This window comes from Narcine bancroftii, chromosome 8 (assembly GCF_036971445.1).
Source record: "Narcine bancroftii isolate sNarBan1 chromosome 8, sNarBan1.hap1, whole genome shotgun sequence".
NCBI lineage: Eukaryota > Metazoa > Chordata > Chondrichthyes > Torpediniformes > Narcinidae > Narcine > Narcine bancroftii.
In genome coordinates this window covers 67082207-67093982 of record NC_091476.1, presented here as the reverse complement: position 1 = coordinate 67093982, position 11776 = coordinate 67082207, and the positions used below count along the sequence as shown (strand labels likewise).

The 11776-nt window shown below is 52.4% G+C and overlaps 1 protein-coding gene across 1 annotated transcript in view; it reads right to left on the bottom strand.

The window, feature by feature from the left end:
* Nucleotides 1-230: 230 nt before the first annotated feature.
* Nucleotides 231-11776, bottom strand: part of LOC138742041 (EH domain-containing protein 1-like) — a 73355-nt gene continuing 61809 nt past the window's right edge. Inside the window, exons 4-5 of the mRNA XM_069896233.1 lie at nt 4530-4694; nt 231-3286 (exon numbers count right to left, since the gene is read on the bottom strand). Of these exons, the coding sequence (XP_069752334.1) occupies nt 2762-3286; nt 4530-4694 (690 nt within the window). The 3' untranslated portion in view covers nt 231-2761. The remainder of the gene's footprint in view (nt 3287-4529; nt 4695-11776) is intronic.

Below are 11776 nucleotides of genomic sequence, written 5' to 3'. Positions count from 1 at the left end.
AGACCAATTCCCTCCTCTGTCCCATGGATATGAGGTCCTGCTTCCCACCCCCAATGGCCTTCTCGTTGCAATCGGATCTCGGACAGCAGTCAGCAGCCTTCGGAACCCACCTCCTCGTCCCCTCCACTGGTCGATTCACTACCGGTCCATCAGGGATAACCTGCCACGGACCCAGCTCTCCGGGCAAAGTCAGGATTGAGCGACAGGATACGGGCCTCTGCCGGCCTGGGTTTCAAAGTGGAATCTTTATTATACATAGACGGGGCCAACAATCACGACGTGGAGGCGAGGGCAGCGCTCAGCCACCGAGCCGAGACAGACACTGAAACACGGACAGGAGAGACTCTTCTGCTGGTCCCACACAGAGGCCACCAGCGACCATCCCGCTAACCCAGGGGTCACTGGGCAGTGATGAGGGAGGGTGGGCAGGAAACTTGGCTGATTCCCCCCCGCCTCCCTCTAACCCCGGGGTTATAGGGCAGTGATGGGGGTAGCAGTAAACCTGGCTGATCCCCTCTAACCCCGGGGTTACAGGGCAGTGATGGGGGTAGCAGGAAACCTGGCTAATTCCTCCGAACCCAGGGGCCACTGGATAGTGATGAGGGAGGTTCGGCAGGAAACCTGGCTGATTCCCCCCCTCCCTCTAACCCCGGGGTTACAGGGCAGTGACGGGGGTAGCAGGAAACCTGGCTAATTCCTCCGAACCCAGGGGTCACTGGGCAGTGATGAGGGAGGTTGGGCAGGAAACCTGGCTGATTACCCTCCTTAACTCCGGGGTCACAGGGCAGTGATGGGAGGGAGCAGGACCCCTTGGTGATCCCCCCCCCCAACCCCGGGTAGGGGCACTGAGCGGTTTCCCACCCCCCTCAGATGAGCAGCACTGCCTGTAAGATTCACATGACGCCGGCGGCAGCTGTTCCAACAGCGTCAGTGAGAGCGACTGCAGAAAACGCGGAAGGTTACAGTGTGTTCATGTGGCAATGCCCGCAGGGGACTCACCAGGTGCCCGTATTCATCCAAAAATGGGGGTGGGAAGAGGGCGGAAGAGTCTGGGTTGGGAGAGTAGATTAGAAAGGGGGAGCGAGAAAGAGTGGGAGTATGCGAGAAAGGGGGAAGTGAAGGGGATAGAAGGATGGAGGAGAGCAGAGAGGGAATGGAGAGGATGGAAGGAGAGGAGGCAGAGAGAGGATGGAAAGAGGAGATAGAGAGGATGGAGAGAGGAGATAGAGAGGATGGGGAGAGAGAGTAGATAGAAGGAATGGAGGGAGAGGAGGATCTGGAGGGATGATAGAGGGGATGAAAGGAGAGAGGAGATAGAGGAAGAGATGGTCATGTATTCAGCAGCAAACTAGAAGCAGCTGAGCCAAGAAGCTGTGCAGCTTGCTGCCAGTACTGGGTGCCAAACCGTAGGCCTCTCCTGTCCCCGTTCACCGCTGCCGTCTCCTGGGTGAGAATGGGAGGGAGTGCCCTCCTGTGGCCAGGAACGCGAGGATCCCTTGGCAATGTGGGGGGGGGGGGGTGACATATTATCTGTACACATCCACACGCATTTACATGCCACAGCCGACCCCCACCCCGGCTCCCAGATGCAGCGACGCAGCCTTGACATTCCGTCCACTCACAGTGAAGGCAGAAATGTCGGAGCTCCTCTGACCCAGGCCGGCCAGTGGGACCCGTTTCCCTCTCCCCTGCCCCAGGGCAGAAGGGTCTGGGCACTGGCTTGACGCCTCTCTCTGCCCACCACCCTCCTCCACCCGTTTGCTACCAAATATAAGACTAGACTACAGAAAGCCATCAGGCTTGTCGATTTAAATTGTTCATGTTGGCTGGCGCAGTGGGTGAAGTAATGCCTTTCTAACCACAGAGCATCCTCTTTTTCAGGATACCACAGGTGCTCTGCAGTTAGGAAGGCATTCTTAAGATGTTCTGTGAGTGGAAACAAAAAGGGGTGGGGGGAAACGTGGTCAGGGGGATGAGAATGCTTGCCCACCCACCCCTGGGGGAAGCGGGGGAAGACAAGAATGCTCCCTCCCATCCCTGGGGAGAGGAGGTAGGGAGACAAGACCTCACTCACTCCCACCCCTGGGGGAAGAGAGGGGAGGGAGATGAGAAGGCTCGCTCACTCTCACCCCTTTGGAGGGGGGAGACATTAAGGGTATGCGAATGCTTGCCAACTCCCATCCCTGGGGAGGGGACGTGGGGGCTGAGAAGGCTAGTTCACTACCACCCCTTGGGAGAGGGGAGGGGGTCAGGGGGACGAAACCTCACACTCCCAACCCTTAGGAGAGGGGGACGAGACCTCGCTCACTCCCACCCCCGCGGAGAGGGGAGATGTTAAGGGGATGAGAATACTTGCCCACTCCCACCCCTGGGGAGAGAGAAACTGCCCATAATCGTGAAAACAGTGGAGTGTGCAAGGAGTTCGGGGATTGGGGGGGGTGGGGGTGGGGAGTGAAGTGCTCACTTGCGGGGCCTGGGAGGGGCCAAACGTGTGCCAGAACTGGAAGATAATCTGAGTTAAACTCTACCTGACAGGCCTGAACCCCTCAACAGTGCCAGTTGGTTAGGGTGAGGGTATTAAGAAGCAGGCTGGTGGCAGAGAGGGAGGGGTCACCTTGTGCATGCCCCACACCCACCCCCCCACCGGCGTGGAGGTGCGTCGAAAGCGCTTGTTTACGATCTGGACCCTGATCGATGCCTTTGGTGCCCAGCAAGGGTGGGGTTGTGGGGGAGTCAGCGCTGGGAAGGGGAGGAGTGGGGCTCACTCCTGCCTCCGTTTGGACGGCGGCACCAGGTGGTCGGGCAGTTCATTGGGTAGCTCGTGGCCCTCGAGCTTGACCTTGATGAGATGGTTGGCCAAGGCGAACTCCTCGTCGTCCAGCATGCCATCACGGTCCACGTCGGCCAGCTTCCAGATCTTGCCCAGCACGGTGTTGGGCAGCTTGGACTTCACCATCTCCTTCTTGGCGCTTGCCCCGCTCACCTTGCCACTTACGGGGGACAGGGTGTAGAAGATCTCGTCGTATGATGGCTTGTCCTTGGCCACCACCCACTCCAGCTCGTCGATGCCCTCGCCTGCCCCCTCCCCGTAGCCGGCGCCAAACGGTCCGTTCATGGTGCCCTCGAAGGCTCCGCCGTGGACAATCTGCTTGGGCATCATGGCCTCCTCCTGCCGCACCATGGTCATCAGGCGGGCGATGTCGTTGGCCAGCATGTCATCCACCATGTCCAGCAGTTTGGGCTTCAGGTTCTGGAACTTGGTGAAGTCCATCATTTGCAGGTGGTCCTGAAAGAAAGGGGTGGGGAGCGGGGGTGGGTGGAGGGAGAAAAAGGTGGGAAACGTCACACCAACTCCTTGCCTCTCCCCCTGCAGACCATCGCCGCGATATGGTGGGGTGGGGGGGTAGATTTGGCTACCAGATACAAAGTGCTTAGTGGGGAATGGTGCGAGGGAAGGACGTATCCGTGTGCAGGACAAAAGTTGTACCCTTGGGTTAGAGTGAAGGGGAATCAGCCAGGGTCCCTGCTCCCCGTCACTGCCCAGTGATCCTGTGGTTGGGGTGGGGGTGGGAGGGAGGATCAGCCAGGGTTCCTGCTTTTGTGTGCAATTCCACCTGTCCCACTCCAGCAGGGGCACAGAGGCTTGGGAAAGGGCGCAGAAAATAGGGGCCGCATGGTTGGCATACGCAAACCCTTTATAGCACCAGCGATTGGGACTGGGGTTCGAATCCCGCGGGGTTTGTACATTCTCCCCGACTCTGCATGGGTTTTCCCTGGTGGTGGGGTGGGGGTCGGGTTTCCTCCCAACTTTCAAAACATACAAGATTTGGGGGGGGGGAGGTCAATTGGGTGTAATTGGGTAGCACGGTACCTCAATTGACCCCCAGTACATTTCTAACCCTCACACTAACGACTACGCTACCCTTTAAAAAGTCCCTCAGCAACCCATTCTCTCTCCCCCTCACTCAGTGACAGAAGAGCTGTTCGTAAGCCTGCCGGTAGAATCAGATGCAGGGAAAGGGTGGGGGTGGGAGGGAGGATCAGCCAGGGTTCCTGCTTTTGTGTGCAATTCCACCTGTCCCACTCCAGCAGGGGCACAGAGGCTTGGGAAAGGGCGCAGAAAATAGGGGCCGCATGGTTGGCATACGCAAACCCTTTATAGCACCAGCGATTGGGACTGGGGTTCGAATCCCGCGGGGTTTGTACATTCTCCCCGACTCTGCATGGGTTTTCCCTGGTGGTGGGGTGGGGGTCGGGTTTCCTCCCAACTTTCAAAACATACAAGATTTGGGGGGGGGGAGGTCAATTGGGTGTAATTGGGTAGCACGGTACCTCAATTGACCCCCAGTACATTTCTAACCCTCACACTAACGACTACGCTACCCTTTAAAAAGTCCCTCAGCAACCCATTCTCTCTCCCCCTCACTCAGTGACAGAAGAGCTGTTCGTAAGCCTGCCGGTAGAATCAGATGCAGGGAAAGGGTGGGGGTGGGAGGCTGTTGTTAATGTGGTCCCAGTCCTGGACCTACCTGCATCTTTTTAAGGCCAGGAAAATCCCCCGGCGAGATCTGGTGCTCCCTCTCGAGTTTCAGGTATATCTCCCCCAGGCTGTTGATCAGTTCCTTCTTTTTGTTCTCTTTGCCGAAAACACTAGGCATTTCCTTCCTCAGAGATGAGATGATGTAGGCGTGCACCTGTGGAGCACGGAGCACAGCTCAGAGGCTGCCTGTGTTGCCGGAGACAGGAGCTAGGCTCCATAGGGCTGGGGTCAGATCGAGATTCTGGAGCCTGTTGGAGTGAATGGAGGGTGCAGCACATAGGCCTGACAGCAGAGGGTGCTCCAGCCACTCCTGGGGTCAGACACAGAGTGAAGCTCCTTCCGCACCGTCCCATCACACATTCCCCTAGGGTCAGACATAGAATGAAGCTCCCGCCGCACTGTCCTATCACACACTCCCAGGTTCAAGGTCAGAGTGAGGCCCTCTCTGCACCGTCCCGTCACACACTCGCGGGGGTCAGACACAGAGTGAAGCTCCCACCATATTGTCCCATCACACACTCCTGGGGTCAGAGAGTGAAGCTCCCTCCGCACTGTCCCATCACACACTCCCGGGGTCAAGCATAGAGTGAAGCTCCCTCCGCACTGTCCCACCTACACACTCCGGTGTCAGTCACAGAGTGAAGCTCCGCAGTGTCTCAGAGTGTTTGCAGGGAGAGTGGATTCCCAGGGGCATTCCTGCTCCACTTTGTTGCATGCTGCCTAGCCCACTGCACTCCTCATTCGTCACACTGCAGGAGGTGCAGCAGGTGTGACGCAAAGCTTCAGAGCGTGGGTGCCTGGCAGTGTGCAGTGAGGCAGACCTGAACCCTGCTTCACATCCGACGGCATGCACTCAGAACGGAGCAGCAGAACCACCCCCCCCCCCCCACCCACCCTGTCGCAGTCCTCAGGCGTGCTGTGGGAAAGGAAAGACTGCCAATCCAATGTTCCAATTCCACTTCTGTTATTCTGAAATTAATTATCAGTTGATCTCTCCGCTGTGAACGAGCACAAAAGGCCACGGACAGGATTAGCTGCCCATCGTGCCCACGTGCTGCTCCACACACATTGCACTGGGCTTTTGGGCGTAACGGGTTGGTTCGGTCAACCGCTGAACAAGTGCAGGACCGCAGTAGGAGGGGGACGGGAAAAGACTCCAGCTTTCCGTTGGAGCATCCTAAGAAGGGAGCCTTTTCCACTGAGGTTTGGTGAGATAAAACCTGAAGGATACAGGCTTAAGGGTGAGGAACTGAGTTACGGGGAAAGGTTCAACAAGCTATAACTATATTCCCTGGAGTGCAGAAGAATGAGAGATTTGATAGAGGTACAGGACTTGTGGCCTATGCGACTTACACACGACTGAAAATGAAAATATATATAAATAAAAAATCTAAACGTTACACGGATTATGTTGTATTTGACAAACTATAACAGGGATACAGGGCATGTTAGAGCCAAATGTGTGTACTTACCTTGCAAGTTAGCATCCCGGGGCCCATAGGCTGGGTGCCGCCATTGTGATTCCTGTGTTAATGTATGAGTCTTTGGTTGGTGGGTTCATGCGTTGAGAGTTCAGTTGGCACACGCGCAAGAGTTAAGGGCGTGAATTCAGTATCGTTAGGGTGCTTAACTCTAGCGATGGCCATGCCTAGCCTATGGACCCCGGGACACCGATTAACAAGGTAAGTATGCAATTGCGACATAGGTCCATTCCAGGATACGACTAGTCATCCAGAACGGATGTCTATCAAGGAGTACCCATGTACAAAATAACATAACATATAACATAACAATTTCAGCACAGAAACAGGCCATTAGGCCCTTCTAGTCCACACCGAACCAAACACCCCTTTCTAGTCCCACCTCCCTGCACAATGCCCATAACCCTCCACATACCTGTCCAACCTTTTCTTAAATAATACAATTGACTCCGCCGCCACTATTTCTCCTGGAAGCTCATTTCACACGGCTACCACTCTCTGAGTAAAGAAGTTCCCCCTCATGTTACCTCTAAACCTCTGCCCCTTAATTCTTAACTCATGTCCTCTTGTTTTAATCTTTCCTCCTCTTAACAGAAATAGTCTATCCACATCCACTCTGTCTATCCCTTTCATAATCTTAAATACTTCTATCAAATCCCCTCGCAACCTTCTACGCTCCAAAGAATAAAGACCTAATCTGTCCAATCTCTCCCTATACTCTAGATGCTTAAACCCAGGTAACATTCTGGTAAACCTTCTCTGGACTCTCTCCACTCTGTTTACATCCTTCCTATAATTAGGCGACCAGAATTGCACACAGAACTCCAAATTAGGCCGCACCAACGTCTTATACAATCTCAACATCACCTCCCAACTCCTATATTCCATGCAATGATTGATAAAGGCCAGCATACTAAAAGCCTTCTTCACCACCCTATTCACATGAGTTTCTACCTTCAGGGAACGATGTACCGTTACTCCTAAATCTTTCTGCTCTTCTGTATTCATCAATGCTCTCCCATTTACCACGTATGTCCTATTCTGATTCTTCTTACCAAAATGAAGCACCTCACACTTATCAGCATTAAATTCCATCTGCCATTTTTCAGCCCACTTTTCTAAGCAGCCCAAATCCCTCTGCAATCCTTGAAAACTTTCTTCATTATCCACTATTCCACCTATCTTAGTATCGTCTGCATATTTACTAATCCAATTCACCACCCCATCATCTAGATCATTAATGAATATAATGAACAACAAATGATGATGGCGTAGCTAGAGTAAATGCAACTAGGCTCTTTGGCCTAAGATTTGGAGAGATAACTAGTGGACATGGGTTAAGGGGGATCTTCTTCAAGCAGAGAGTGGTGGGACAGTGGAACGAGCTGCTAGCTGAAGTGGTGAATGCGGGCTCGATTTTGTCGATTTTGACGTTGAAGAAAAATTTGGACAAGTACATGGACGGGAGGGGTGTGGAGTGGGTGCAGGTCTGTGAGACTTGGCACAGACAGGAGGGGTGTGGAGGGATGTGGGGCGAGTGCAGGTTTGGGACTGGGAACAGACAGGAGGGGTGTGGGGTGGGTGCAGGTCCGTGGGACTGGAAACAGACAGGAGGGGTGTGGAGGGATGTGGGGCGAGTGCAGGTTTGGGACTGGGAACAGACAGGAGGGGTGTGGGGTGGGTGCAGGTCCGTGGGACTGGAAACAGACAGGAGGAGTGTGGAGGGATGTGGGATGGGTACAGGTCTGTGGGACTGGAAACAAACAGGAGGGGTGTGGTTTGGGTCCAGGTCTGTGGGACTGGAAACAGACAGGAGGGGTGTGGAGGGATGTGGGATGGGTACAGGTCTGTGGGACTGGAAACAAACAGGAGGGGTGTGGTTTGGGTCCAGGTCTGTGGGACTGGAAACAGACAGGAGGGGTGTGGGGTGGGTGCAGGTCTTTGGGACCGGGGACAGACAGGAGGGATGTGGTATGGGTACAGGTCCGTGGGACTGGAAACAGACAGGAGGGGTGTGGAGGGATGTGGGATGGGTACAGGTCTGTGGGACTGGAAACAGACAGGAGGGGTGTGGAGGGATGTGGGATGGGTACAGGTCTGTGGGACTGGAAACAGACAGGAGGGGTGTGGTTTGGGTGAAGGTCTGTGGGACTGGGAACAGACAGGAGGGATGTGGGATGGGTACAGGTCTGTGGGACTGGAAACAGACAGGAGGGGTGTGGGGTGGGTGCAGGTCTTTGGGACTGGGCAGAATAATAGTTTGGCACAGTCTATGTTTCAGTGTTGTGTTGCTCTGTAGTTCTAACTGGAACCGAGCCCACTGCAGGCCACTGGCAGGCTAGTGCTCCACTCTTTACAGATCCCCTGCAATCTTAGATTCCATCACTACTGAATGGAGGTCCCATTCCATCACCCCCCACCACCTGTGCCCAGAGCAGAGCACCTTGCTTCAGAGAGAGCAATGCACAGGCACCTTTGGCCCATAGCATGGGAGATTCTCGCAACCCCAAGGGATTGACCAAGGACAATGAGGGGTGGCCCGAAAGAGATTTATACAACCAAAAGCAACATTGAGTCTTTTCCCCAGGAGTTCAAATGAGACCGCAGTGAAAGACCAGCGAGGGTTTCGGCAGCTGAAGGACACTTTAGGGACGGTGACTCCGGCGACGGACCAGCGAGGGTTTCGGCAGTTGAAGAACCCTGCAGGGACAGTGACCGCGATGATGGGCCAGCGAGGGTTTCGGCGGCTGAGGAACCTGCACAGGCTGCCGGTGACCTGCACTTGGAGGGACCCACAGGGACTGCTGGAATCTGGTTCATGGGAACCCGGTATCGGGTTCCTATTTGTGTCGGAGGCTCGGATATGGAGCTTGGGTGTCCGACGGATCAAACAGGAGCCTGTGCAGCTGCAGAGGCTGTGGGAGCGCTGGAGACGAATCCACGGACACTCAGTAGACCCTTTCGAATTGCAGTGTCAACCAGGCAATTTATTCGGTTGACAACCCAGGTTCGTGACTATTTGAAAGGGTCCAACTGGGTCCCAGACCTACCTCAGAGGTGGTCAGGGAGCCCAGTAAAACGTACCCAGGCAGCCTCCTCTGGTGGCTTGAAAGGGAACTAGCCGACCCGGTCACTCTGGTGACGTCAGCGCTCGTGTGCGTGGGTCACAGCAAAACCCCTGGCTGTCATGGTGCTGCCTCGATGTGCCGCGAATGGGCTGGGGTGGTGCGCTGCTGCGACGCCCTGCTCCAATGCGGGAGCAATGGCCGTCTTCCTTATCCATAATCCTCCCACGCCACTGGGACCGCTCTGTTGCTAGCCATTAGGACTGCATTGAGCCTCTGCTGTGAACCGGTAACAGCATGCCGCAGCAGCAACCACAACCCCCAGCCCCTGTTCACGGCAGAGGCACATCGTTGGGGTGCAAATTACTCCCAGGAGCGGGGGACCGGTGACGGGGGTGTTTAGGAGAACATTAAACTGCAGGGATTCCCTGTGGGACTGTCTGTAACCGTGGTTGGCAATTTAACTGCTATTTGAAAGGTGCGGGAGGCACACACGACCCAGTCATCTCACTGGGGTCCCAGGAGGAGGCCTACTCAGGTGCTACAGTTTGACAGCGCTTAAGGGACCCTGTTTTGCTTCTCTTTCTCTCACACTGTAAGGGGGCACAAGGCAATACTAATGGCAACTCTTTGTCTGCCCTTCGGAAACTGAAGGCTATTTTGTGTAATAGTATGTGTTCCATACTATTACATGACACGAGCTTAACATTACAATGCACTGAAATTACTTGCTGCCGGTACTTCGTAAATAAATACAACTGCAATCATAGAGCAGTTTGAATTAAAAAGAGATGATTGAAAATTCCATCTCCAAATGTTGCTGCCTCCCAGCTCCAGAGAAATAGGCCGTTCAGCCCATCAAGCCTGCCCTGCCATTTAGTCATGAGCTGATCCATTTCCCCACTCCGCCCCACTGCCCACCCTTCTCCCCATAACCTTCGATGCCCTGGCTTAGGGGTGACCAATTTAGATTAGAATTTTAATGTAGACATACAGCACAGTGACAGGCCATTTTGGCCCACGAGTCCGTACCAGGGTGGGAAGGGTAGGTTAATTTGGCAGCACAGACCCATGGGCCAAAATGGCCTGTTACCGTGCTGTATGTCTACATTAAAAATGAAATATTAGAATTATCCTGGCTAATCAAAGAACTCAATCATCTCTGTCTTAAATACACCCAATGACCACAACAGCCTGTGTCCACAAATTCCACAGATTGACCACCCTCGGGCTGAAGAAATCCCTCCACATCTCTGTTCTGAGTGACGGCCTTCAAACCTGAAATTGTGTCCTCTTGTCCTGGATCTCCCCCCGTGGGAAACAACCTGTCTACTCTGTCCATATTCTGTCCAGTGCAAAGTAATTTTGCAATATCTGAATCTGAATTTATTGTCATGAACAAATCACAAAATTCGTCATTTTGCAAACATTCATTTTCCAACAATAAATAAAATCGTGCACAAAAAGTCCAAGTGCGGCAGTGTCTGTGGTTCATTGATCATTCAGGAATCCAATGGTAGCAGGGAAGAAGCTGTCCTTGTTCTGCTGAGTGCTTGTCTCTAGGCTCCTGGACCTTTTTCAATACAGCAGACAATCTAACCATGGCGTTGGAACAGTCCGTGATCAGTACAACAAGCGGAGGTTGAAGGGCTGTTAATTTTTTCCCCAGTTTTGTCCATATTTGAATCCAAATTCAGGTTGAAATCCCCTCCTATTAATATGTTCCCTTGCGTATCTGCTATCTTCAAAAAAATATCTTGCATAAACTTTTGATCTTCTTCGTTAGGTGAATATACATTGAGTAGATTCCAAAACTCCGAATATATCTGACATTTTATCATTACATATCTCCCTGCTGGATCTATTATTTCCTCTTCTATTTTAATTGGCACATTTTTACTAATTAATATAGCTACTCCTCTTGCTTTTGAATTATACGACGCTGCTGTTACGTGTCCTACCCAATCTCTCTTTAATTTCTTGTGCTCCAATTCAGTTAAATGTGTTTCTTGCAGAAATGCTATATCAATTTTTTTCTTTTTTCAGTAAATTTAGCAGTTTCTTCCTTTTAATTTGGTTATGTATTCCGTTAATATTTAAAGTCATATAGTTCAGCGTAGCCATTTTATACTTTGTTTGTCTTCCCTTTCCGTTTCTCCATCATTACCTTTCCTTCTTATCCATTTCTGCTTTTTTGTTTTGAACACTTTATAAGACAACATTTCTAAAACATCAAACATTTTCCCTATTCTCCTATTTAAAACTTCTTTAACCCCAATCTCCCCTCCCCCTCCTGAGTTGTCCTTTATCCCTTGTCGGACAACCACATCTCCCCTCTCCATTTGGATTTGCGAATTCACTCGCAAACGTCAGCTGATTTTGCAGTGACTGTAACTCCTCCCCACCCAGCCCCCCCAGAAAAGATTTCAATTTTCATATGTAACAAGGGTCACTCTTTTAATTCCCTCCTTATTCCCTCTATTCCATTTCCTTCCCTTATTAATTCTTGTCTATACTCTATATATTTTCCTCTAAATACGGATACATTCATGTATGCACACTATATATATATATATATATATATATATATATCTTTTCTTTCTTTGGCTTGGCTTTGCGGACGAAGATTTATGGAGGGGGTAAAAAGTCCACGTCAGCTGCAGGCTCGTTTGTGGCTGACCAGTCCGATG